The following is a 26,478-nucleotide window of genomic DNA, read 5'->3' on the forward strand; positions in this document are numbered from 1 at the left end:
TGTATGTCAGTCTGGCAGTTAGCATCCTTGCTGATAAACTGCAGAGCTAACAAATGACAGGATAACACAATATTGGTTTGAAGAAAAGGAGATCCCTGTGCTGAGTTCCCAGGTCTGTACCCCCGCTGTGCCCATTATGAGGGGTTCCCACCATCCCTGTGCTGAGTTCTAAGGTCTCTACACCTGCTGTGCCCATTATGAGGGGTTCCCATCATCCCTGTGCTGAGTTCCCGGGTCTCTACACCTGCTGTGCCCATTATGAGGGGTTCCCATCATCCCTGTGCTGAGTTCCCGGGTCTGTACACCTGCTGTGCCCATTATGAGGGGTTCCCACCATCCCTGTGCTGAGTTCCCAGGTCTGTACCCCCGCTGTGCCCATTATGAGGGGTTCCCACCATCCCTGTGCTGAGTTCCCGTGTCTGTATACCTGCTGTGCCCATTATGAGGGGTTCCCACCATCCCTGTGTGGAGTGAAGAAGACTTTCCCTACAACTAAAATCTCACTTTCGGGTGAGTTGACCCTTTAACAGAACTGATTTTTGCAAACAGACGCCTCCCTCATTTTCCGGCACTGTAATACAAAGAAATGAATAGAATAATTCAGAAACGCCTTTTCAATCCAGAAAATCATTTGTTTGTTCGGTAATCTCGGGGCTGAAATCCTTCTGTTCGCAGAATTAATTTCAGTCGGTAAATAGCATTTGCGTCTGAATTATCGGCGGCTTAATTAGATTACAGAGAATGATCCTCTTACTGCCGCCATTAATTGTCTTCTTTCCTTTGTGTTTTCAATTTAGCGGTTATCAGTTTGAAGAGTCGCTCTCTGTGTCGCGTTCTCCGTTGTAATTTAAAAGAGAGATTTAGTGCGGCAGAGGAATTCTTTATGAGCTCAGACATAGGAGAGGGTTATCCTTGGCTTACATTCGACCTGTAAAGTAAAATTGTAGCAAAGGTTAACATAAGAAACCCAAACGGTGACCAGATTTTTTTCCCACCACCCCACCCCCCTTTGGTGCTCTCCATTATTTCTTCCCCAGGAACCCTGAAAATCAGACTTTACCAGCAATGGCCCCCCAACTTCTGCATGTCACGCTCTCCTCTCCTGTTTTCCATTGTCGTGGGGCTCCTCTCGAGCTTGAGGCCTGCATTTGGAGCAGCTTTAAATGGTGAACGCAGCTCAGTGCTCAAGCGATGCGTAGCGATGTCTAACCTGATTCCCCCCCTGTAACCTTGGTGTTTTCCCTATGACCCCAGTTACTCCAAAGCCCCCTGAGCATCCTATGTCACCCCATGACCCCAGAGCATCCTGGGTCAACCCGTGACCTCGGTGCCCCCCTGAGGATCCTGGGTCAACCCGTGACCTCGGTGCCCCCCTGAGGATCCTGGGTCAACCCGTGACCTCGGTGCCCCCCTGAGGATCCTGGGTCACCCCGTGACCTCGGTGCCCCCCTGAGGATCCTGGGTCACCCCGTGACCTCGGTGCCCCCCTGAGGATCCTGGGTCACCCCGTGACCTCGGTGCCCCCCTGAGGATCCTGGGTCACCCCGTGACCTCGGTGCCCCCCTGAGGATCCTGGGTCACCCCGTGACCTCGGTGCCCCCCTGAGGATCCTGGGTCACCCCGTGACCTCGGTGCCCCCCTGAGGATCCTGGGTTACCCTGTGACCTCGGTGCCCCCCTGAGGATCCTGGGTTACCCTGTGACCTCGGTGCCCCCCTGAGGATCCTGGGTCACCCTGTGACCTCGGTGCCCCCCTGAGGATCCTGGGTCACCCTGTGACCTCGGTGCCCCCCTGAGGATCCTGGGTCACCCCGTGACCTCGGTGCCCCCCTGAGGATCCTGGGTCACCCCGTGACCTCGGTGCCCCCCTGAGGATCCTGGGTCACCCCATGACCTCGGTGCCCCCTGAGGATCCTAGGTCACCCCATGACCACGGTGCCCCCTATGTCATCTTGCGACCCCAGTAAATCCAGAGAACCCAGAGTATCGTGTGTCACTCCAGGACCCCACTGAATGAATGCCAGTAGAGGGATTGGGAGAGGGGGGCAGAGGTCACTGAGCAGAGTGCAGTAGAGGTATTGGCGGAAAAGGGCAGAGGTTACTGAGCAGAGTGCAGTAGATGAATTTGCGGAGAAGGGTAGAGGTCACTGAGCAGAGTGCAGTAGAGGGATTGGCAGAGAGGGGTGAGGGACACTGAGCACAGGGCAGTAGAGTAATTTGCAGAGAATGGAGGGCACTGAATGGAGGTCAGTGGACGGATTGGCAGAGAAGGGTGGAGGACATTGATCAGCAGCAATCATGATGGGAGGGATTGGCAGAGAGGGGTGGTAAGCAGTAGAGGGATGGAGGACACCAAGCAGAGAGGGGTGGAGGTCAATGGAGGGGGAATGGCTGAAATGGGTAGGGGCGCAGGACACTGAGTTGGGGGGCCAATGGAGAGATTTGCAAAGAGGAGTAACGGTCACTGAGTGGAGTGCAGTGGAGGAATTGGTAGAGAGGGGAGAAAGACACTGAATGGAGGCCAGTGGAAGGATGGGCAGAGAGGGACGGAAGGCAGTAGAGAGGTTGCCAGAGGTCAGTGGGGGACATTGAGCAGAGGTCAGTGGAGGTCACTGAGCAGAGGTCAGTGGGGGACATTGAGCAGAGGTCAGTGGAGGTCACTGAGCAGAGGTCAGTGGGGGACATTGAGCAGAGGTCAGTGGAGGTCACTGAGCAGAGGTCAGTGGGGGGGACATTGAGCAGAGGTCAGTGGGGGGGACATTGAGCAGAGGTCAGTGGGGGGGACAGTGAGCAGAGGTCAGTGGGGGGGACATTGAGCAGAGGTCAGTGGGGGGGACATTGAGCAGCCGCAGTCATAATGGACTGAAAGGAGGATTGTCTGTGTCAAGGTCATCCAATGATGAGGCAGTTGCAGTAGTTGGCAGAGACAGTAAATTAGAAGCTCTGTAGTGTTGTTGTTAATAAGGGGCAAATCTCAGAAATGTTGTGTAGATCAACCACCCAAAGTTCAGTTTATCTCCCCCCAATCATGGGACTTCTATAGCCCGGGAATCCCACTGTGACACCAAGAATGAGATGTTTCCGCTTCATCCAGCGCCAATTTTTATTATATTATATTGAACTAGATTTATCCTTTACAAAAGTAATCCTCACCTCTGCGGTTGCGCTCCATCGCAGTCACATGACCTCACCTTGTGTCCTGGTACGTTCTTCTATTGCAGATTGCCTATGGTGCAGTGGACTGTACCAAAGAGAAGAACCAGGAGCTGTGTAAGCAGGAGGGAGTGGAGGGCTTCCCCACCTTCAACTACTACAACTACGGCAAATTCAGCGAGAAATACAACGGCGAGCGTGCGGTGAGTGCGCCCACAAATCTGCACTGAAGTTGCCTTCTTATATTCCTTTTGTCTTATGTCTGTCGGGGAGTCTGGTGCTTAAAGTGAAACACAAGTTCCGAAATATATATTTGATAGAGAGTAACTCCACTTTTCTGGGAAAAATAAAATGTAGCGTATACAATTGCTACACAAATCATATTGTAATTGAATGTTATTAACCACTTCTGGACCGGAAGGATTTGCCCCCTTAATGACCAGGCCATTTTTTTGTGATTCGGCACTGTGTTATTTTAACAGACAATTGCGTGGTCGTGCGACGCTGTACCCAAATAAAATTGACGTACTTTTTTTCCCAGAAATAGAACTTTCTTTTGGTGGTATTTGATCACCTCTGCGATTTTTTTATTTTTTGCACTATAAACAAAAAAATAGCGGCAATTCTGAAACAAAAAAAAAAAGGTTTAAGCCGAGTTAATAGAAGCTGACCGCCACAGGCACCCGTCAGTATAACATTCGCTCATAGTTCCAGATTAACCAATTAAGGACCGGGCCAGTTTCTGACACTTGTTGTTTACAAGTTAAAATCCTTTTTTTTTTCCCGCTAGAAAATTACTTGGAACCCCCAAACATTATATCTATATATATATATGTGTGTGTGTGTGTGTGTGTGTGTGTGTGTGTGTGTGTGTGTATATATATATATATATATATATATATATATATATATATATATATATATATATATATATATATATTTATATATAATATAGTATGTATGTGTGTGTATATAGAGATAGATAGAGAGATGGATAGATAGATATATATAGAGAGAGAGATAGATAGATATATATATATATAGAGAGAGAGAGATAGATAGATATAGAGAGAGAGAGAGAGATAGATAGATAGATAGATAGATAGATAGATATAGATATAGAGAGAGAGAGAGAGATAGATATATATAGAGAGAGAGAGATAGATATATATAGAGAGAGATAGATAGATGTATATCTTTTTTTAAGCGGAGACCCTAGAGAATGAAATGGAGATCGTTGCAATATTTTTTTATCACACCGTATTTGCGCAGCGGTCTTCATAACGCAATTTTTTTGGGAAAAATTACATTTTTTGAGATTTAAAAAAATAAGAAACCAGTTAAATTAGCCCAATTTTTTTCTACAGGTCCTTCTCAAAAAATGAGCATATTGTGATAAAGTTCATTATTTTCTGTAATGTACTGATAAACATTAGACTTTCATATATTTTAGATTCATTACACACAACTGAAGTAGTGCAAGCCTTTTATTGTTTTAATATTGATGATTTTGGCATACAGCTCATGAAAAACCCCAAATTCCTATCTCAAAAAATTAGCATATCATGAAAAGGTTCTCTAAACGAGCTATTAACCTAATCATCTGAATCAACTAATTAACTCTAAGCACCTGCAAAAGATTCCTGAGGCTTTTAAAAACTCCCAGCCTGGTTCATTACTCAAAACCGCAATCATGGGTAAGACTGCCGACCTGACTGCTGTCCAGAAGGCCATCATTGACACCCTCAAGCAAGAGGGTAAGACACAGAAAGAAATTTCTGAACGAATAGGCTGTTCCCAGAGTGCTGTATCAAGGCACCTCAGTGGGAAGTCTGTGGGAAGGAAAAAGTGTGGCAGAAAACGCTGCACAACGAGAAGAGGTGACCGGACCCTGAGGAAGATTGTGGAGAAGGACCGATTCCAGACCTTGGGGGACCTGTGGAAGCAGTGGACTGAGTCTGGAGTAGAAACATCTAGAGCCACCGTGTACAGGCATGTGCAGGAAATGGGCTACAGGTGCCGCATTCCCCAGGTCAAGCCACTTTTGAACCAGAAACAGCGGCAGAAGCGCCTGACCTGGGCTACAGAGAAGCAGCACTGGACTGTTGCTCAGTGGTCCAAAGTACTTTTTTCGGATGAAAGCAAATTTTGCATGTCATTCGGAAATCGAGGTACCAGAGTCTGGAGGAAGACTGGGGAGAGGGAAATGCCGAAATGCCTGAAGTCCAGTGTCAAGTACCCACAGTCAGTGATGGTCTGGGGTGCCATGTCAGCTGCTGGATGAGCAGCTGTCACTCTGGATGAGCCGAAGGCCGCTATCGAAGCATCCTGGGCCTCCATAACACCTCAGCAGTGCCACAGGCTGATCGCCTCCATGCCACGCCACATTGAAGCAGTCATTTCTGCAAAAGGATTCCCGACCAAGTATTGAGTGCATAACTGAACATAATTATTTGAAGGTTGACTTTTTTTGTATTAAAAACACTTTTCTTTTATTGGTCGGATGAAATATGCTAATTTTTTGAGATAGGAATTTTGTTTTTTTATGAGCTGTATGCCAAAATCATCAATATTAAAACAATAAAAGGCTTGCACTACTTCAGTTGTGTGTAATGAATCTAAAATATATGAAAGTCTAATGTTTATCAGTACATTACAGAAAATAATGAACTTTATCACAATATGCAATTTTTTTGAGAAGGACATGTATAATGTGAAAGATAATGTTACACCGAGAAAATAGATACCCTACTTGTCATACTTCAAAATTGCGCACGCTCGTGGAATGGCGACAAACGGTACTTAAAAATCCCATAGGCGGCGATTTTTTTTTTTTTTTTTTTTTACCAAGATATGTAGCAGGAAACAAATTTTAATTTTTAAATGTTTTTTTTTGGGAATGTTATGTAGCAGAAAGTGAAAAAATATATACATTTTTAATTGTCGATCTTATTTTTGTTTAACGCAAAAAAAAAAAATCGTGATCAAATACCACCAAAAGAAAGCTCTATTTGTGGGAAAGAAAGGACGTAAATGTAGTTTGGGTACAGCGTCGCACGACCGCGCAATTGTTTGTTAAAATAAAGCAGTGCCGAATTGCAAAATAGGACCTGGTCATTAAGGGGGCCAATCATTTCAGTCTTAAAGTGGTTAAAGCTGCATTTCCAACTAGGACTGCTCTGATCGCAGGGTGACAACGCCTCCATGCCATTTTACAGCGTTGTCACTGTAGTAAGTAGCAGGAAGCATAGCAAACTATATACAAGATGAGGAGCGCAGATCACAGTGAATACCAGAGATGCAAAGAATGGGGGGAACCAGGACTGGGAGCAGGAACAAGGGGAGCAGATATGACAGTAGGGTACAGGATGCAGGACAGGATCAGGAGCAGGATAGACGGTGGCAGGATCTGACTTAGCGCAGCAATCAAGCAAAACACTGACATAAGGTGAACTAGCAAAGGAGAGAATTCCAGTGGATATAAAAGTCTACACAGCCCTGATACAATGTCAGGTTTCTGTGATGTAAAAAAAAAAATGAGACCAAGATAAATCATTTCAGAACTTTTCCCACTTTTTAATGTGACCTATAAAACTGTACAACTCAGCTACACAACAAACTGAAATCTTTTAGCTGGAGGGAAGTAAAAAGTAAAAAAATAACATATGGTTGCATAAGTGTTCACACCCTTAAACGAATACTTAGTTGAAGCACCGATTTGATTCTAGCTCTCCGTCTTTTTGGGCATGAGTCTATCAGCATGGCACATCTTGGCTTGGCAATATTTGCCCACTCTTCTTTGCAAAAAACACTCCAAATCTGTCAGATTGCGAGGGCGTCTCCTGTGCACAGCCCTCTTCAGATCACCCCACAGATTTTCAATGGGATTCAGGTCTGGGCTCTGGCTGGGTCATTCTAAAACTTGATCCTTCTTCTGGCTCGGCCATTCCTTTGTTGATTTGGATGTATGCTTTGGGTCGGTGTCATACTGAAAGATGGAAGTTCCTCTTCATATTCAGCTTTCTAGCAGAAGCCTGAAGGTTTTGGGTCAATATTGACTGGTATTTGGAACTGTTCATAATTCTCTCTACCTTGACTAAGGCCCGTGTTCCAGCTGAAGAAAAACAACCTCAAAGCATGAGGCTGCCACCACCATGCTTCACAGTGGGTATGGTGTTCATTTGTTGATGTGCAGTGTTGTTTTTGCGCCAAACATATCTTTTGGAATTATGGCCAAAAAGTTCAACCTTGGTTTTCTTCAGACCAGAACACATTTCCCACATGCTTTTGGGAGACTTCAGATGTGTTTTTGCAAAATGTACCCAGGCTTGGATGTTTTTCCTGGTAAGGAAAGGCTTCCATCTTCACTATACCCCATAGCCCAGACATATGAAGAATACGGGAGATTGTTGTCACATGGACCACACAGCCACTACTTCCCACATATTCCTGCAGCTCCTTTAATGCTGCTGTAGGCCTCTTGGCTCCTCCCTGACCAGTTTTCTTCTCCTCTTTCCATCAGTTTTGGAGGGACGTCCAGTTCTTGGTGATGTCACTGTCGTGCCGTATTTTCTCCACTTGATGATGACTGTCTTCACTGTATTCCATGGTTTATCTAATGCCTTGTATCCTTCTCCTGACTGATACCTTTTTAACAATGAGATCCCTCTGATGCTTTGGAAACTCCCTGAGGACCATGGCTTTTGCTGTAGGATGCGACTAAGAAAATGTCAGGAAAGACCTACTAGAACAGCTGAACTTTATTTAGGGTTAATCAGAGGCACTTTAAATGTTGGCAGGTGTGACTAACTCTATTTTAATGAATACTTTGTTGAAGCACCTTTTGATTTGATTCCAGCACTCAGTCTATTTGGGTATGAGTCTATCAGCATGGCACATCCTGACTTGGCAATATTATGCTCACTTTTCTTTGCAAAAACACTCCAAATCTTTCAGATTGTGAGGGCATCTCCTGTGCACAGCCCTCTTCACATCAGCCCCCAGATTTTCAATTGGGTCGTTGTCATGCTAAAAGATGAAGTTCCTCCTCATATTCGGCTTTCTAGCAGAAGCCTGAAGGTTTTGGGCCAATATTGACTGGTATTTGGAATTGTTCATAAGTCCTTCTACCTTGACTAAGGCCCCTGTTCCAGCTGAAGAAAAACAGCCCCAAACCATGATGCTGCCACCACCATGCTTCACAGTGGGTATGGTGTTCTTTTGGTGATGTGCAATGTTATTTTTGCGCCAAACATATCTTTTGGAATTATGGCCAGAAAGTTCAATCTTGGTTTCATCAGACCAGAACACATTTTCCCACATGCTTTTTGGAAACTTCAGATGTGTTTTTTGCAAATTTTATCCGGTCTTGGATGTTTTTCTTGGTAAGAAAAGGCTTCCATCTTCACTCTTCCCCCATAGCCCAGACAAATGAAGAATACGGGAGATTGTTGTCACATGGACCACACAGCCACTACTTCCCACATATTCCTGCAGCTCCTTTAATGTTGCTGTAGGCCTCTTGGCAGCCTCCCTGACCAGTTTTCTTCTCGTCTTTCCATCAATTTTGGAGGGACGTCCAGTTCTTGGTGATGTCACTGTTCTACCATATTTTCTCCACTTGATGATGGCTGTCCTCACTGTATATGAAAAAAAGAGAAGTACCCAGAAGGGTCTAAAATGTTGGTCAACTCAACCCCAAATAAGGGAATTAGCTCACATTATTCTTCTCAAATTTAGGATTTTCAAAGCTGTGAGGTTGTCCTAAACTGGGAAAGCGCACAATATTTTTTTAAATAACGTCTTAATTAAAATTATCAAAGATAAAAACATTATGTATAAAAAAAGTTGTACAGCCAGAATTCAGACACGCATGCCTAGATACATTCAGTGTAGATACAGTACTGATACGTCCTACGCGTTTCGCTGAGCGTTCTGCTCATTCAATTGCTTCTTCAGGGACCACGTGTAGTACTTGGAACTAGATATGAGAGATGGCGCTCAGTTTGCATAAAATTGGTGATAAACCCCAGTATAGACCTGAGTGAATAGTCTCATGAATACTTTATTATATAAATCCAATGATAATGCATAGTATGGATGAAACAAGATCAGTCCTACCGCCCCTTGTAGCCTCTGGACATTCACACCGATGGTATTGGAATCCTGCAGGGAACCGGTGGCTACAGTTAGACACTGACTGTCAGATGGAATCGAAGACAAGAGGGCTCAATCGATCTGATGTGCGGCCGCTTCTTCAGATCGGAGCCTCTGTGTCACAATCCCTCGGCACCCGGTGTGAGCCTCGGGAGTCGCACTGTGACGACGTCACTGCGTGGGGCCGAAGATCCGCAGACAGCCGGATCCAGGATTACTGGGATGTCAGAAAGGACGGGGGACTGCTTGAGTTTACTTCTGAAGAGCCTCCCGATCGCCACAACGACATGTTTCGCTACAATAGTAGCTTTATCAAGTCTTGATAAAGCTACTATTGTAGCGAAACATGTCGTTGTGGCGATCGGGAGGCTCTTCAGAAGTAAACTCAAGCAGTCCCCCGTCCTTTCTGACATCCCAGTAATCCTGGAGCCGGCTGTCTGCGGATCTTCGGCCCCACGCAGTGACGTCGTCACAGTGCGACTCCCGAGGCTCACACCGGGTGCCGAGGGATTGTGACACAGAGGCTCCGATCTGAAGAAGCGGCCGCACATCAGATCGATTGAGCCCTCTTGCCTTCGATTCCATCTGACAGTTAGTGTCTAACTGTAGCCACCGGTTCCCTGCAGGATTCCAATACCATCGGTGTGAATGTCCAGAGGCTACAAGGGGCGGTAGGACTGATCTTGTTTCATCCATACTATGCATTATCATTGGATTTATATAATAAAGTATTCATGAGACTATTCACTCAGGTCTATACTGGGGTTTATCACCAATTTTATGCAAACTGAGCGCCATCTCTCATATCTAGTTCCAAGTTCATTTTTTTGCTGTCTTGCACCAGGGATTGGGCGAACAGTCTTGCTATCCCCATACATCATTAACACATTAACTTTACAGGTTTTGTGTATCCTCTGTGAGGAAACATTCCAGGACTTTCCAATTTTGCAGTAGCGCCAGAACTTTTTGGTAAAAGATGTAGTAGTTGGAGACTGTTTCTACAGACAATAATTAGAGGATCAGTCGCCGAGCATGCCAGGCACTCAAAGTAATCCCCAGTTATAAGAAGGTGTGCACACTTATGCAGCCACATTATTTTAGAGTTTTTTTTTTTTTACCCCCCCCCCCCAAAAGATTTTATTTTGTTTTTCTATTGAGTTGTACAGTTTATAGGTTACATTAAAGGTGGAAAATTTTCTGAAATTTCTTTGTCTCTTTTTTTTTTTTTCTTTTTTTTTTTTTTTTTTTTACATCACAGAAACCTGACATTTTAACAGGGGTGTACACTTTTTATATCTATTGTAAGTACCCTTCCACCAGCCAGCATCAGGGGCTGCTGGGAGACACCTGCTGGTGGACACTGGGACTACAACATTCCACTCTTGGGAACAGCAGTGCCACCAGCAGGTGAACCAGGTTCTGACAGCTACTTGAAGTTTCCTGTGCCATATGTGGCCAATACCACAAAGACTGATCTGCCTTGCATTTTATTGAGAAGCACAGAGACCCTGTGATGACTGCTCGGGGTCTAAAATAAGGTATGTAAATAAATGGGAAAGGTTTTATTTAAAAATACCATTTGAATGCTGACGAGGGGGGAGGGGAGGACCAGGGAAGTAGCTTTAAATTGCCCATACAGCTTATTTCTAAGCAAATGGTGTTCTACACTGGTAGGGTGGGTTCAGTGCGGAAAAGCACAGATATTCTTATTTGTTGTTTGGCTGGAGTACCCCTTTAATATGCCCCCCCCCCCCTCCCTGTTTGTGCCTTCTCAGGAATCTGGCTTTGTTGGCTTCATGCGATCTCTGCGAGAGAAGGATCACGGCAAGCTTGGCAAGAAGAAGGAAGAGCTTTAATCGTGGAGCCGGCAGTGTGTGCTACAGGAACATTGCCCCACTTCCAGGACCAAGACCCCCCCCCCCAAAACAGATCTATGGCGGTGTGCTACAGTCTCCCCCCAACTTTCCTCCCCCCCGTAGTAAACTTTCACCGCTCCAAGACTCTCAGCGGGCCCGTTCCATGCACTGTATATCCATTGTAGCGCATCAAGATTCCCCCAATGATGGGCGGTCCTGTCCAACGTAGCGCGGCGGTGGCAGCCTGCAGGTCCTGAATTTGGGTCCCGCTGGGAGAGGCTTCCATTCACAGATGCAAGTTTGAATATTTGAAGGAGATTGAAACCACTTTTCTTTTTTTTTTTTTTTTTTTTCTTTTTATACCTAATCATTATTTGTATGCAGTTCATTGTATGCAGTTACTGAATTCACAGGACAAAGTGTACCTGTCTCCTCAGGGAGAGCGGGACTAGGAGGATGATTGGCTCACCAGGAAGTCAAGACTTTTTGCCTCGGTGAGGATCCAGGTTCCTGGTGAAATGCGTCGAGTAGAAGAACAGGACTACGGCTTCCTCTGCTGCAGATGATGGGTGTATTTAAAGGGATGGTTCACCTTTTACAGAAAAAAAGATAGGGTGAACTAACACCCTTCCCAGCCCCCAGTCTCCTCTGTACTTTCCTCCAGGGAAGCTGAGCTGTCAGTCCCCCTGCAGCCATTCCAGGGATCTGAATTCCCAGCTCTTCTCCCTATCTTCTGTGCAGCCCTGCCAGGACAGATCAGAGGGATTCGCTGTGGCGGTGCTGACCAATCAGAATCAATCTGATCTGTCCCAGAAGAGGGAGAAAAGCGGGGAATTCCCAGCCCAGCAGGGGTGCTGACAGCTCAGGCGACCCTGGAGGTAAGTACAGGGGGGCTAAGGGGGTGGGGGGGTGCACGGTGTTAGCTCACCTTTACAGGAAAAGATGTAAAGGTGAGCTAACACTTCATTGACTTCCATCCACCATTGCTACGGATGAATGTCAGCTCTTCTGAACAGGCAAAGCTCTGATGCAGCTGAAGCTTGCCCACCCCCATGATGGACTGTCATGATAGGCATGCATGGGGGGGGGGGGGGGGTTGGGTTGGTAAAGTTCAGAATAGTTTGCATTTGACTGTAATAGAGGAGAATGGGGGTTGCCTCTGGGTGCATTTACTTGGTAACTGTCACCTTAAAGAGACCCTGTCACCCTGCCAATTCAGGTCATGTGACCAGGTCTGTATAGAGATCATCCCACCTCTAGCCCAGTTTGCAACTGCCATAAAATGCCCGGGGCCAAACCTTTTGCCTAACCCTAAGGCTAGGTGCTTGGTCCTAGCAAATTGACAGCACTGCATCATGGAGGGGGGGGGGGGGGGGTCACATGCTTCCCACTCCCCGATACTTGAAAATGCCAAATATTTAGCAGCAGCTGCCTCTGATGAAGGTTGGCTTGGGGGGGGGGGGTTTTGGTGACAGGGTCTCTCTAAGTGCATGAGCATTTCCACGCCCGCTCATCCTTGCTGCTGAACGGCCTTAGAAATGCCTGGAGCAGACGTGCAGGACCAATGGGCGGCTTTCTTCGCAGTAAGGGCGCCATGTGCGCACTGATGGCCACCGTTGGCTCAGAGATTCACGCGCTGCTCACGAGGCTAGTTGTCATTAACCGCGCCGGAGGCTTCATGTCCGTTAAGGTTCTACTTTGTCCTATAGAGATTAGCAGGTTGGGATACTGTGATTTTAATTTTTGTTGTTGCCAAAAAAAAGATTCCTAAAGTTCTCTGAAATGTACTGAACTGTAAAGTGCACCTGTTTGTCTTCGTCGTAGCCGCCGTTTTGGATCCAATCCATAAAATGGTATGTATTTTAAAGGGGACCTGTCACAAACTTTTGCTCCCGTCTCAGGGGCCCCCTGGAAATGGGGTTGAGTTCTTGCATAGTAGCCATGTTGTATCAAAGTTTGTAGCCTGAGAATCAGAGCCGGAATCTGTTTAAAGGGGATGTCCAATAGAGGAGATCTGTTGGTCATCCACCCTGGTGTCCCCATTGGAAGATTTCCTCTCTACTCCTGTTTCAGTGACAACATACATTTTTGAACTTTCCCATCATTTGTAGTCCCAGTGATAATGGTGACCAAAAGAAATAGGGCAAATCTCACCAGAGGAGGGCAAAGACCGCAATAAAACACTGGGCAAAGTATATTGGTAGCGCTGGAACATCGGGGGTTGTCATATTGATATTGTGATCCAATAGGATTTCTGTGGCATCTGGTTTGCAGGCTGGCAGATTCTACACACCCGTCTATCCCAGTAGTTTCCTTGGTTTGTAGTAAAGATCCCCGTAGTTTCCTTGGTTTGTAGTAAAGATCCCCGTAGTTTCCTTGGTTTGTAGTAAAGATCCCCGTAGTTTCCTTGGTTTGTAGTAAAGATCCCCGTAGTTTCCTTGGTTTGTAGTAAAGATCCCCGTAGTTTCCTTGGTTTGTAGTAAAGATCCCTGTAGTTTCCTTGGTTTGTAGTAAAGATCCCTGTAGTTTCCTTGGTTTGTAGTAAAGATCCCTGTAGTTTCCTTGGTTTGTAGTAAAGATCCCTGTAGTTTCCTTGGTTTGCAGTAAAGATCAATGGATCTAAGAATAAAGTGCCACACCACAAAATTAATAGTTCAGATGCAAATTAATTCCAAGGTAAGGTCAGGTAGAAGACCAAATAGAGAAGCCAATGTGTTTCAAGGGACCAGACTGGTTCCCTTCATCAGGGCTTAAAGACAGAAAAAAATAAGTTACCATCCTCAATCCACTCCATTTACATTATTTCCTATCTTTTTATTTTGTTCCAGTTTTTTTTTTTTGTGCTTTAGGTAATGTTTTTTCATTCCAGTTGATAGTTTTCGATCCTAAATCAACTGTGGTGGTGGGATCATAGATCCTGGTAGTCTCCCCAGCACTGCCATCGCATGCATGCCGTACCCATTATAGAAAAATCCACTGCAACGTCTCTGCTTTTGCAGAGTGACTTGCAAGGGCTTGACACTCACATGTTCCATAAGTTCATGAGCCTGAAATTGGGGGGTCTGTCCCTCTATGCCCATGGAATTAAAATTTGCATCTGAACATGTGAGTGTCAAGTCCTTGCAAGCCACTCTGCAAAAGCAGAGACGTTGCAGCGGATTTCCCTAGAATGGGTACAGCGTGCATGCGATGGCAGTGCTGGGGAGACTACCCGGATCTATGATCCCACCACCACAGTTGATTTAGGATAGAAAACTATCAACTGGAATGAAAAACCATCACCTAAAGAACAAAAAAAAACTGGAACAAAATAAAAAGATAGGAAATAATGTAAATGGAGTGGATTGAGGATACAGAGGTAATGGTAACTTATTTTTTTTCTGTCTTTAAGCCCTGATGAAGGGTACCAGTCTGGTCTCTTGAAACGTGTTGGCTTCTCTATTTGGTCTTCTACCTGACCTTGGAATGAATTTGCATCTGAACTATTAATTTTGTGGTGTGGCACTTTATTCTTAGATCCATTGATCTTTACTACAAACCAAGGAAACTATGGGGCTCATACCTAAAAACCAAGGAAACTATGGGGCTCATACCTACAAACCAAGGAAACTATGGGGCTCATACCTACAAACCAAGGAAACTATGGGGCTCATACCTACAAACCAAGGAAACTATGGGGCTCATACCTACAAACCAAGGACACTATGGGGCTCATACCTACAAACCAAGGACACTACGGGGATCTTTACTACAAACCAAGGACACTACGGGGATCTTTACTACAAACCAAGGAAACTACGTCCTGGGCAGTTAGGTTCTTGAGCCTGCAGCAGATATGGTGATCTGTTAACCTTCTTGCTTCCTCTGTGAGTATGTTGGCCGGGTTCCTGGGTAGCGGAGACGAAAACGAGGGCCGGACCGCACAGTGAACCACAACCGTGCGCCAGTGACGCCAAAGACTTACGACGCGTTTCAGAGCATGCGCCATATGGCCCTGGCCTACCCTGGTTTTGTCTCCGCTCCTCAGGGAGGAAGCAAGATGGTAACGGACCACCGGATCTGCTGCAGGCTCAAGAACCTAACTGCCCAGGAAGCCATAGAGGGACTGATTGACCCCCAATTTCAGGCTCATGAACTTATGGAGCATTTGAGTGCCTTTCTACATGTTGCGTTACATAAATTGTCTACAGCCTACATTTAGAGGCGCTTTTTTGTCGTCTTTTTCATTAAAAATGGAGAGCGACTGAGCATGTGCAGAGCGGGTTGAGACCGTGTATTACTGGCTTTTTATCAGTATAGACACTTATTTTTAAGGTTTTACATATCTATTCCTGCAAAAGGGGCCGGCCTGAAGTCACCTAGCAGGAATACATTTTCTCCCCAAAGCTCCATTTTAAGCGCTGTCCTTCATAAACTCGGAGAAGGGAATTTAATGGTCAAATTTTTGCCCATAAATACATTTTAAAGCTAACCTGTCCTGTTGGCAGGAGAAGAAACTCATAAAACAATCATAATAAGTGTAGTGATCCTTTAAATATTTTTTTGATACATGTATCGAAGGTTATCTAAGGTGTCTCCAAAATATTACTGATATACACCCCTCCCCACCCCCCAGTACAGACCCTGGTTCCTGAAATGTCCATTAAAACTTGCCAGCTAAGGCCCCTCCCACTGAAGCTCCCTTTTAGTGACCAATTAGAGGTATGGGAAGGGGCGGGGTCAAGCTTTGAATTCTGCAGGACCAGTTGAGATTTGCATAGAACTCCAGCTGCTTGTACCTCTGGATCTAGCGATCGTTCTGACTCCAGATTGTTACATTGTATTCGTGTTTGTGACGGGTTCACTTTGAAGTATATATTTGATACATTGTTATAGAATGTGTCTGATTACTGATACATTCTCTTTAGAAATGGATACAGCAACCTCTGTACATTATTATATATAGGTGCTGCATCCACATCACATTACATGTATGGAAGGCAGAACTTTTTTTAAACATTTTGGTAAGGAAGGGTTAGAACCCTTGACAAGTGTTTATTGCTAGAAGGGCATGAAAGGAGCACCAACACCCACAGATAGGAAAAATATCAGATGTATTTCATTATAGCAGTCATCAATACATTCCACATGTGGCCAGTGCGTTTCGGGGCTGGAATCAATAGAGAATATACTAATGAGCCCGTGACAGGTTCCTTTTTTTTTTGGTGGGGGGGGGGTTGGGGTTGGCCTGTGTAATATACACCCTCCACCTTCCTCCCAAGAAGCGCATAAAAGAAGCACCAACACGCACAGATAGGAGTCCAAAGATCAAACGTATTTAATTATAGCAGTCCAATACATTCCACATGTGGGCAACGCGTTTCTGGGCTGGAATCAATAGAGAATATAATAATGAGCGTTGACCGGTTCCTTTTTTGGCCTGCGTGATATACACCCTCCCCCCTTCCTCCCAAGGAAGGGCATAAAAGGAGCACCAACACCCACAGATATAAGTCCAAATATATTCTTTCACAGCAGTCCAATACATTGCACATGTTCCAACACGTTTCGTCTCTGGAATCTAAAAATATACTAATAAACCCGTAACAGGTTTTTTTTTTTTTTTTTTTTTTTGGCCTTTGGCCTGTAGGATATACATCCTCCTCCTTGCACCTTTGCCTAGGTATGAGCTAATGGTTCGTCCAAATCCAGGTTCAGGCTGAATTTTGGCTTTTCAGGCATTTGAACGAACACCTAAACTACTGCCCATTCGGTCCCTGTTTTGCAGGAGCTGAAATTCATAAGCGGAATTTATACTGCTGTCAATGATTCCTAAGGAAGCAATCTAGCCTGCTCTGGGGGGATTGATGTAGCAGAAGACACTGAGCTTCCCCTGCACAGGGACTATTCCCTGTCCCCTCCTTGTCAACGGCCCCTGTTCCTGAATTATTGGGGCCCCAGGAACTTTTTTTTTTTTTTTTTGCTAGGAGTCACAGACCCTGAAATTACTGTGCATGCCCAAAAGTATTTGAGTCCGTCCCATCCCCCCCTTTGCCCCTGGTGAACTGATGGGGCCCGGGCCCCATTCAGGAGGACAGACTCTACCCTATTATTAGTGGCCCTGCTCTCCAGTCCAGTACAGACCTCCAGTTCATAGTATTAGAGTTGTCACTGGATCCGAAGGGGAGGGGGAAATTTTTCAATGAAGGCGCCTCCTTCCTGTAAGAACTGCCAAAGAGATTTCTCTCACCTCCTGTTGTATCTTAGGAAGTGAAACACGGCAAGGAAAAAAAAAACCTGCCAGGGTTCCTAACCCTTCCTTATTCCGTATAAACTTAAAAAAAAAAAAAAAAAAAAAAGTTTTTGCCTTACATGCACATTAAGCTTATGGCTAAATAGTAGTTAGTAATATTTAAAGTGTTTTCTAAAGGTAGAAGGTGTCCCCTGCCAGCCTTCCTAAATACTTACCTGAGGCTGTTCCCTATCCAGCGATGTCCACGAGATCAGAGGCACTCTCTCCTCATTGGCTCCTGCTCTTGTCAGCGATGTGCAAGAGATCAGAGGCTCTCTCTCCTCATTGGGTCCTTCTCTTGTCAAACAGCCAGTGGGGAGGGGGCGTGGCTGAGATCCTCTGTCTTATGGGCACACAGCCGGCTCGGGAGCGAGAGTGCTTGCTATGGGGGCACTTGGCAAGAGGGAGGAGCCAGGAGCGGTGGCGGGGGGACCTGAGAAGGGGAGGATCTGGGCTGCTCTGTGCAAAACCATTACACAGAGCAGGTGAGTATAACATGTTTATTTTTTTTTAAATCTAAAAACTGAGGCTTTAGAATTACGTTAAGCGTGATCACTTCTATTGGGTTTTTTGTTTGGGGGGGGGGGGGGGTTATGCTTGCAGAAACATATCTGAAAAAAAGTTTAAAAAAAAAAAAAAAAGCTTGCTGCCCAAATCTGGAGAGGGGTTCCCTATTGATCAGCATATTCCCTATTCATTGACATGGGGAGTGTGTACTGACATGCAATTCCTTGCCTTTTATACTGTGAGCAGATCCAGGGTTACACTAGAAAACCTTTTTATTTCTGAAATGTTCTTTGCATGGAAGATAATTGCTGTTGTTTGCTGGACCCTAGAAACCCGCCTGTATGCAAGGTTACTATTGAAGAGGACAGGTCTGGGAGATGGGCCAGCATCGCTTCACTCAGGGACTCTACACACTCACGCGCTTCATTTCTGGTGAACCATTCCAATGCAGCAATTCTATTATATGATGGTTTACGCACCTCTCAGAGAATGTCTGGACTGTAACCGGCGGGTAAACAAGCCAAAAAATGTAATCTTCTTCTCTTTGTTTTCTCTAAGCCAATCACTGGGGACCGGGGGGCGGGGCCTTTCATTTAGCTGCAAGTCACAATGTTGTACCGATCGCTGAACGCAGTCCGGAGGGGAAATAGTCCGTATTTTTGATATGCAGAGTACAAAATAAAGAACGTAATTTTGTTTACATTGTTCGCCTGTAAGAATCATGTAACATTGTTTCTCATGTCCGATACAAACTCTTCATTCTTTCTGGGTTTTGTTTTTTTTTTCTATTTTTTGTCATTTCAGGTTTCAGGTGTTGATTGAGTTTGTTCTGAAAATCTGTTATTCCCATTTTTGTGATTTATGTCATCTCAGAATAAAAACTATTTTACAGATAACAATGGAGAGTCCTTGTGTGAGGTTGGGAGGCTGAATATTGGAGGATCCGGGTTGTTGATTTCACACTGGGGAGAATCTGGGTGATTGGAAACTGTGAGTTCCAGGAGATTGTTCCCTAGGGGGTGCCTGGTGATTTCACGCGGGGGGGGGGGGGGGAATCTGGGTGATTGGAAACTGTGAGTTCCAGGAGATTGTTCCCTAGGGGGTGCCTGGTGATTTCACACTGGGGGAGGGGGGGGATCTGGGTGATTGGAAACTGTGAGTTCCAGGAGATTGTTCACTAGGGGGTGCCTGGTGATTGCACACTGGAAGTTATTATTATTATACAGGATTTATAGCACCAACAGTTTGCGCAGCGCTCTACAATGTGAGGGAAGACAATACAGTTACAATACAATTCAATACAGGAGGAATTAGAGGGCCCTGCTCATTAGAGCTTACAATCTAGAAGGGAGGGTCAAGTGAAACAAAAGGCAATAACCTTTGACATTGGCATGCAATGCCAAGCCGCTGCAAGCAAAGCCTACAGAATACTGGGATGTATAAAAAAGGGGATTCACTCCAGAAATAAAGAGATTATTCTCCCACTCTACAAGACTCCGGTCCGGCCACATCTGGAGTATGCTGTCCAGTTCTGGGCACCGGTCCTCAGGAAGGATGTGCTGGAATTGGAAAGAGCCCAGAGAAGGGCAACAAAAATAATTAGGGGAATGGAGGACATCGGCTATGAGGAAAGACTACAAGCACTGAACTTATTCTCTCTGGAGAAGAGATGATTGAGGGGGGATATGATATCAATGTACAAATACTGTACTGGCGACCCAAGCATAAGGAACAAACTATTCAGAGAAAGGGAATACATTAAGACACGTGGCCACTCACTAAAACTAGAGAAAAGGCGGTTTAACCTTAAAATACATAAGGGGTTCTTCACTGTAAGAGCAGTAAGGATGTGGAATTCTCTTCCGCAAACAGTCGTATCAGCAGAGAGCATCGATGGCTTCAAAAAACTATTAGACGGGCACCTGAAAGACCACATCATACAGGGGTATACAATGTACAACATACAGGGGTATACAATGTACGGTTAACCGCAAACACACACACATCATAGGTTGAACTGGATGGACTGATGTCTGTTTTTAACCTCACTAACTATGTAACCATGGGGGATGGACTGATGGACAAAATGGAAGTATAGTTGTTAGGTGTGGATAGGATAGGCTTCTCTGAAGAGGGTGTGGGTAGGATAGGCTTCTCTGAAGAGGAGGGTGTTCAGGGATCGTCTAAAAGCTAATAGAGTAGGAGATAATTGGACAGATTGGGGAAAGGAGTTCCAAAGGATTGGAGAGGCTCTGGAAAAGTCCTGGAGGCGAGCATGGGAGGAGGTGACAAGGGAGCTAGAGAGCAGGAGGTTTTGAGAGGACCGAAGATAACGATTAGGTTGGTATTTTGAGACTAGGCTAGTGATGTAGCTGGGGGCTAAACTGTGGATTGCTTTGTAAGATGTTGTTGGTATTTTGAATTTAATTTGTTGGGTGAGCGGAAGCCATTGGAGGGATTGACAGAGGGGAGTAGCAGACACTGAGCGATTGGTAAGGTGGTTGAGTCTGGCGGCAGGGGGGGAGGAGCCTATGTAGAGGTAAGCCATTGAGAAGGGAATTGCAGTAGTTGAGGCGTGAGATGACCAGGCAGTGAACTAGGAGTTTTGTTGTGTCATTGGTTAGAAAGGGGCGTATTTTGGAGATGTTGCGGAGGCTGAGGCGGCAAGATTTGGACAGTGATTGATTGGATGTAGGGCTTGAAGGAGAGTACAGAGTCCAGGACAATACCTAGGAACTTGGGGAAGGGCTGATAGTAATGCCATCAATATTGACAGAGAGGTCGGGGGAAGGGGCACGTGGTGGAGGAAAAATTATAAGCTCGGTTTTGGATAGATTGAGTTTGAGGAAGTGGTGAGACATCCAGACTGATATGTCTGATAGTAAATTAGTGATACGTGAGGAGACTGAGGGAGAGAGCTGAGGGGTGGATAGATAGATTTGGGTATCGTCAGCGTAGAGATGGTATTGGAAGCCGTGGGAGGCTGACCCAGAGAGGAGGTGTAGATCGAGAATAGGAGGGGTCCAAGAACAGAGACTTGGGAGAACCCAACATGGAAAGGAAGAGGAGAGGAGGAAGTAGAATTGTAAGTAACGCTAAAGATGCGTTTGGATAAGTAGGAAGAGAACCAGCGAAGAGTACAGTCACGGAGACCAAAGGCGTGGAGTTTTTTGAGGAGGAGGGGGGTGGTCAACCATATCAAAGGCAGCAGAAAAGGTCCAGAAGTAGGAGTACAGAATAGTGTCCATTGGTTTTGGCCGTTAGTAGAGCATTTGTTTTAGGAGAGCAGTTTCGGAGTGTTGAGGCCGAAATCCAGACTGAAGGGGATCAAGGAGGCTATTCTCAGCAAGGTGGTCACACACTCGGTTGTAGACCAGACATTCAAGGAGTTTGGATAAAAAGGGGAGCAAGGAAATGGGGCGTAGGTTAAGATTGGTTGGGTCCAGTGAGGGCTTTTTAAGTATGGGTCTTACTGGTGCATGTTTTAGAGAGTTGGGGAAGATGCCAGAAGAGAGGGAGAGGTTGAAGATGTGGGTTAGAGAGAGTAGAATAGAGCCAGAGGGTGAACGTAGCATTTCAGAAGGAGCAGGATCCAGAGGGCAGGTGGTTAAGTGGATGTTAGCAAGTAGTTTAGCAACCTCGTCTATAGTGGTGGGGTTGAATGAGGGAAGTAGTTATCATCGCACCTGTGGGCATGAAGCGTAAAGCATGGAAGTTCCAAGGATTGTTCACTAAGGGGATCGGTGATTATACAATGCTCAAATAAATTAAAGGAACGCTTTAAAAACACATCAGATCTCAATGGGGAAAAATATGCTGGATATCTATACTGGTATGGACTGGGTAATGTCTTGGGTATCTACAGTATCTCACAAAAGTAAGTACACCCCTCACATTTTTGTAAATATTTCATTATTTCTTTTCATGTGACAACACTGAAGAAATGACACTTTGCTACAATGTAAAGTAGTGAGTGTACAGCTTGTATAACAGTGTAAATTTGCTGTCCCCTTAAAATAACTCAACACACAGCCATTAATGTCTAAACCGCTGGCAACAAAAGTGAGTACACCCCTAAGTGACAATGTCCAAATTGGGTCCAATTAGCCATTTTCCCTCCCCGGTGTCATGTGACTCGTTAGTGTTGCAAGGTCTCAGGTGTGAATGGGGAGCAGGTGTGTTAAATTTGGTGTTATCGCTCTCTCTCTCATACTGGTCACTGGAAGTTCAACATGGCACCTCATGGCAAAGAACTCTCTGAGGATCTGAAAAAAAAAAAAAAAAAAGAATTGTTGCTCTACATAAAGATGGCCTAGGCTATAAGAAGATTGCCAAGACCTTGAAACTGAGCTGCAGCACGGTGGCCAAGACCATACAGTGATTTAACAGGACTGGGGCTGCATAAGTGCTGCCAGCACTGGGCAGCTACAGTTCATTGAGAGAACCATGAATGCCAACATGAACTGTGACCTACTGAAGCAGAGCATGATCCCCTCCCTTCGGAGACTGGGCCGCAGGGCAGTATTCCAACATAACGACCCCAAACACCTCCAAGATGACCACTGCTTTGCTAAAGAAGCTGAGGGAAAAGGTGATGGCCTGGCCAAGCAGGTCTCCAGACTTAAACCCTATTGAGTATCTGTGGGGCATCCTCAATTGGGTGGTGGAGAAGCGCAAGGCCTCGAACATCCACCAGCTCAGTGATGTCATCATGGAGGAGAGGAAGAGGACTCCATTGGCAACCTGTGAAGCTCTGGTGAACTTCATGCCCAAGAGGGTTAAGGCACTGCTGGAAAATAATGGTGGGCACACAAAATATTGACACTTTTGGCCCAATTTGGACATTGTCACTTAGGGGTGTACTCACTTTTGTTGCCAGCGGTTTAGACATTAATGGCTGTGTGTTGAGTTATTTTCAGGGGACAGAAAATTGACACTGTTATACAAGCTGTACACTCACTACTTTACATTGTAGCAAAGTGTCATTTCTTCAGTGTTGTCACATGAAAAGATAGAATAAAATATTTACAAAAGTGTGAGGAGTGTATTTACTTTTATGAGATACTTTATACTGGTATGGACTGGGTAATGTGTTAGGATCTATACTGGTATGGACTGGGTAATGTGTTAGGAAGGAAAGGATGTCAAATCGTTTGATTGAAATGAAAATTATCACCCTACAGAGGGCTGAATTCAAAGACACCCCGAAAATCAAAGTGAAAAATGATGCAGCAGGTGAGTCCATTTTGGTGAAATTTAATTGCAGCAACTCAGAATGGTCCTCAGTAGTGTGTATGGCCCCCACGTGCTTGTATGCATGCCTCACAATGTCGGGGAAGGCTCCTAATGAGACGATGGATGGTGTTCTGGGGAATTTCCTCCCAGATCTGGACCAGGACATCACTGAGCTCCTGAACAGACTGAGGTGCAACCTGGCGGCTTCGGATGGACTGAAAAATAATGTCCCAGAGGTGTTCTATTGGATTTAGGTCAGGGGAGCGTGGGGGCCATTCAATGGTATCAATTCCTTCATGCTCCAGGCCCTGGCTGCATACTCTCACCACATGAGGCCGGGCATTGTCGTGCACCAGGAGGAACCCAGGACCCACTGCACCACCAGCGTAGGGTCTGACAATGGGTCCACGGATTTTATTCCGATATATAATGGCAGTCAGGGGACCATTGTTTAGCCTGTAGAGGTCTGTGCATCCCTCCATGGATTTGCCTCCCCAGACCATCACTGACCCTCCACCAAACCGGTCATGCTGAACGATGTTACAGGCAGAATAACGTTCTCCACGGCTTCTCCAGACCCTTTCATGTCTGTCACATGTGCTCAGGGTGAACCTGCTCTCATCTATGAAAAGCACAGGGTGCCAGTGGTGGACCTCCCAATTCTGGTGTTCAATGGCAAATGCCAATCAAGCTCCACGGTGCCGGGCAGTAAGCACAGGGCCCACCAGAGGATGTCGGTCACTCAGGCCACCCTCATGAAGTCTGTTTCTGATTGTTTGGTCAGAGACATTCACACCAGTGGCCTGCTGGAGGTCATTTTGTAGGGCTCTGGCAGTACTCATCCTGTTCTTCCTTGCACAAAGGAGCAGATACCGGTCCTACTGATGGGTTAAGGACCTTCTTCGGCCCTGTCCAGCTCTCCTAGAGTAACTGCCTGTCTCCTGGAATCTCCTTCATGCTCCTGAGACTGTGCTGGGAGACACAGCAAGCCTTCTGACAATGACACGTATTGATGTGTCATCCTGGAGGAGTTGGACTGCCTGTGCAACCTCTATTGGGTCCAAGTATGGCCTCATGCTGCCAGTAGTGACACTGACCTCCCTCTATAGGGTCCAGGTATGGCCTCATACTACCAGTAGTGACACTGACCTCCCTCTATAGGGTCCAGGTATGGCCTCATACTACCAGTAGTGACACTGACCTCCCTCTATAGGGTCCAGGTATGGCCTCATGCTACCAGTAGTGACACTGACCCCCTCTATAGGGTCCAGGTATGGCCTCATCCTACCAGTGGTGACACTGAACCCCTCTATAGGGTCCAGTTATGGCCTCATCCTACCAGTGGTGACACTGACCCCCCTCTATAGGGTCCAGGTATCTCCTCATCCTACCAGTAGTGACACTGACGCCCTCTATAGGGTCCAGGTATGGCTATCCGTAGTGACACTGACCCCCCTCTATAGTATCCAGGTATGGCCTCATGCTACCAGTAGTGACACTGACCCCCCTCTATAGGGTCCAGGTATGGCCTCATGCTACCAGTAGTGACACTGACCCCCTCTATAGGGTCCAGGTATGGCCTCATGCTTACAGTAGTGACACTGACCCCCTCTATAGGGTCCAGGTATGGCCTCACACTACCAGTAGTGACACTGACCCCCTCTATAGGGTCCAGGTATGGCCTCATGCTACCAGTAGTGACACTGACCCCCTCTAAAGGGTCCAGGTATGGCCTCATCCTACCAGTAGTGACACTGACCCCCCCTCTATAGGGACCAGGTATCTCCTCATACTACCAGTGGTGACACTGACCCCCTCTATCTCCTCATACTACCAGTAGTGACACTGACCCCCTCTATAGGGTCCAGGTATGGCCTCATGCTACCAGTAGTGACACTGACCCCCTCTATAGGGTCCAGGTATGGCCTCATACTATCAGTAGTGACACTGACCCCCTCTATAGGGTTCAAGTATGGCCTCATCCTACCAGTAGTGACACTGACCCCCTCTATAGGGTCCAGGTATGGCCTCATGCTACCAGTAGTGACACTGACCCCCTCTATAGGGTCCAGGTATGGCCTCATACTACCAGTAGTGACACTGACGCCCTCTATAGGGTCCAGGTATGGCTATCCGTAGTGACACTGACCCCCCTCTATAGGATCCAGGTATGGCCTCATGCTACCAGTAGTGACACTGACCCCCCTCTATAGGGTCCAGGTATCTCCTCATCCTACCAGTAGTGACACTGACGCCCTCTATAGGGTCCAGGTATGGCTATCAGTAGTGACACTGACCCCCCTCTATAGGATCCAGGTATGGCCTCATGCTACCAGTAGTGACACTGACCCCCCTCTATAGGGTCCAGGTATGGCCTCATGCTACCAGTAGTGACACTGACCCCCTCTATAGGGTCCAGGTATGGCCTCATGCTACCAGTAGTGACACTGACCCCCCTCTATAGGGTCCAGGTATGGCCTCACACTACCAGTAGTGACACTGACCCCCTCTATAGGGTCCAGGTATGGCCTCATGCTACCAGTAGTGACACTGACCCCCTCTATAGGGTCCAGGTATGGCCTCATCCTACCAGTAGTGACACTGACCCCCCCCCTCTATAGGGTGCAGGTATCTTCTCATACTACCAGTGGTGACACTGACCCCCTCTATCTCCTCATACTACCAGTAGTGACACTGACCCCCCTCTATAGGGTCCAGGTATGGCCTCATGCTACCAGTAGTGACACTGACCACCTCTATAGGGTCAAGGTATGGCCTTATGCTACCAGTAGTGACACTGACCCCCTCTATAGGGTCCAGGTATGGCCTCATACTACCAGTAGTGACACTGACCCCCCTCTCTATGGTCCAGGTATGGCCTCATACTACCAGTAGTGACACTGACCCCCTCTATAGGGTCCAGGTATGGCCTCATCCTACCAGTAGTGACACTGACCCCCTCTATAGGGTCCAGGTATGGCCTCATGCTACCAGTAGTAACACTGACCCCCCTCTATAGGGTCCAGGTATGGCCTCATCCTACCAATAGTGACACTGACCCCCTCTATAGGGTCCAGGTATGGCCTCATGCTACCAGTAGTGACACTGACCCCCTCTATAGGGTCCAGGTATGGCCTCATACTATCAGTAGTGACACTGACCCCCCTCTATAGGGTTCAAGTATGGCCTCATCCTACCAGTAGTGACACTGACCCCCTCTATAGGGTCCAGGTATGGCCTCATCCTACCAGTAGTGACACTGACCCCCCTCTATAGGGTCCAGGTATCTCCTCATCCTACC

At 46.3% G+C, this 26,478-nt stretch overlaps 1 protein-coding gene across 2 annotated transcripts in view; it reads left to right on the forward strand.

The window, feature by feature from the left end:
* PDIA5 (protein disulfide isomerase family A member 5) overlaps window positions 1-11,190 on the forward strand; it is a 116,544-nt gene extending 105,354 nt beyond the window's left edge. For both annotated transcript variants that reach the window (XM_082260979.1, XM_082260978.1), the window contains 2 exons: window positions 3,221-3,355; window positions 11,084-11,190. In XM_082260979.1, coding sequence (XP_082117105.1) covers window positions 3,221-3,355; window positions 11,084-11,164 — 216 coding nt within the window. In that variant the 3' untranslated portion in view covers window positions 11,165-11,190. The remainder of the gene's footprint in view (window positions 1-3,220; window positions 3,356-11,083) is intronic.
* Window positions 11,191-26,478: the final 15,288 nt, after the last annotated feature.

The sequence above is a fragment of the Pelophylax lessonae genome (genome assembly GCF_965119305.1).
Source record: "Pelophylax lessonae genome assembly, chromosome: 6".
Lineage (NCBI taxonomy): Eukaryota > Metazoa > Chordata > Amphibia > Anura > Ranidae > Pelophylax > Pelophylax lessonae.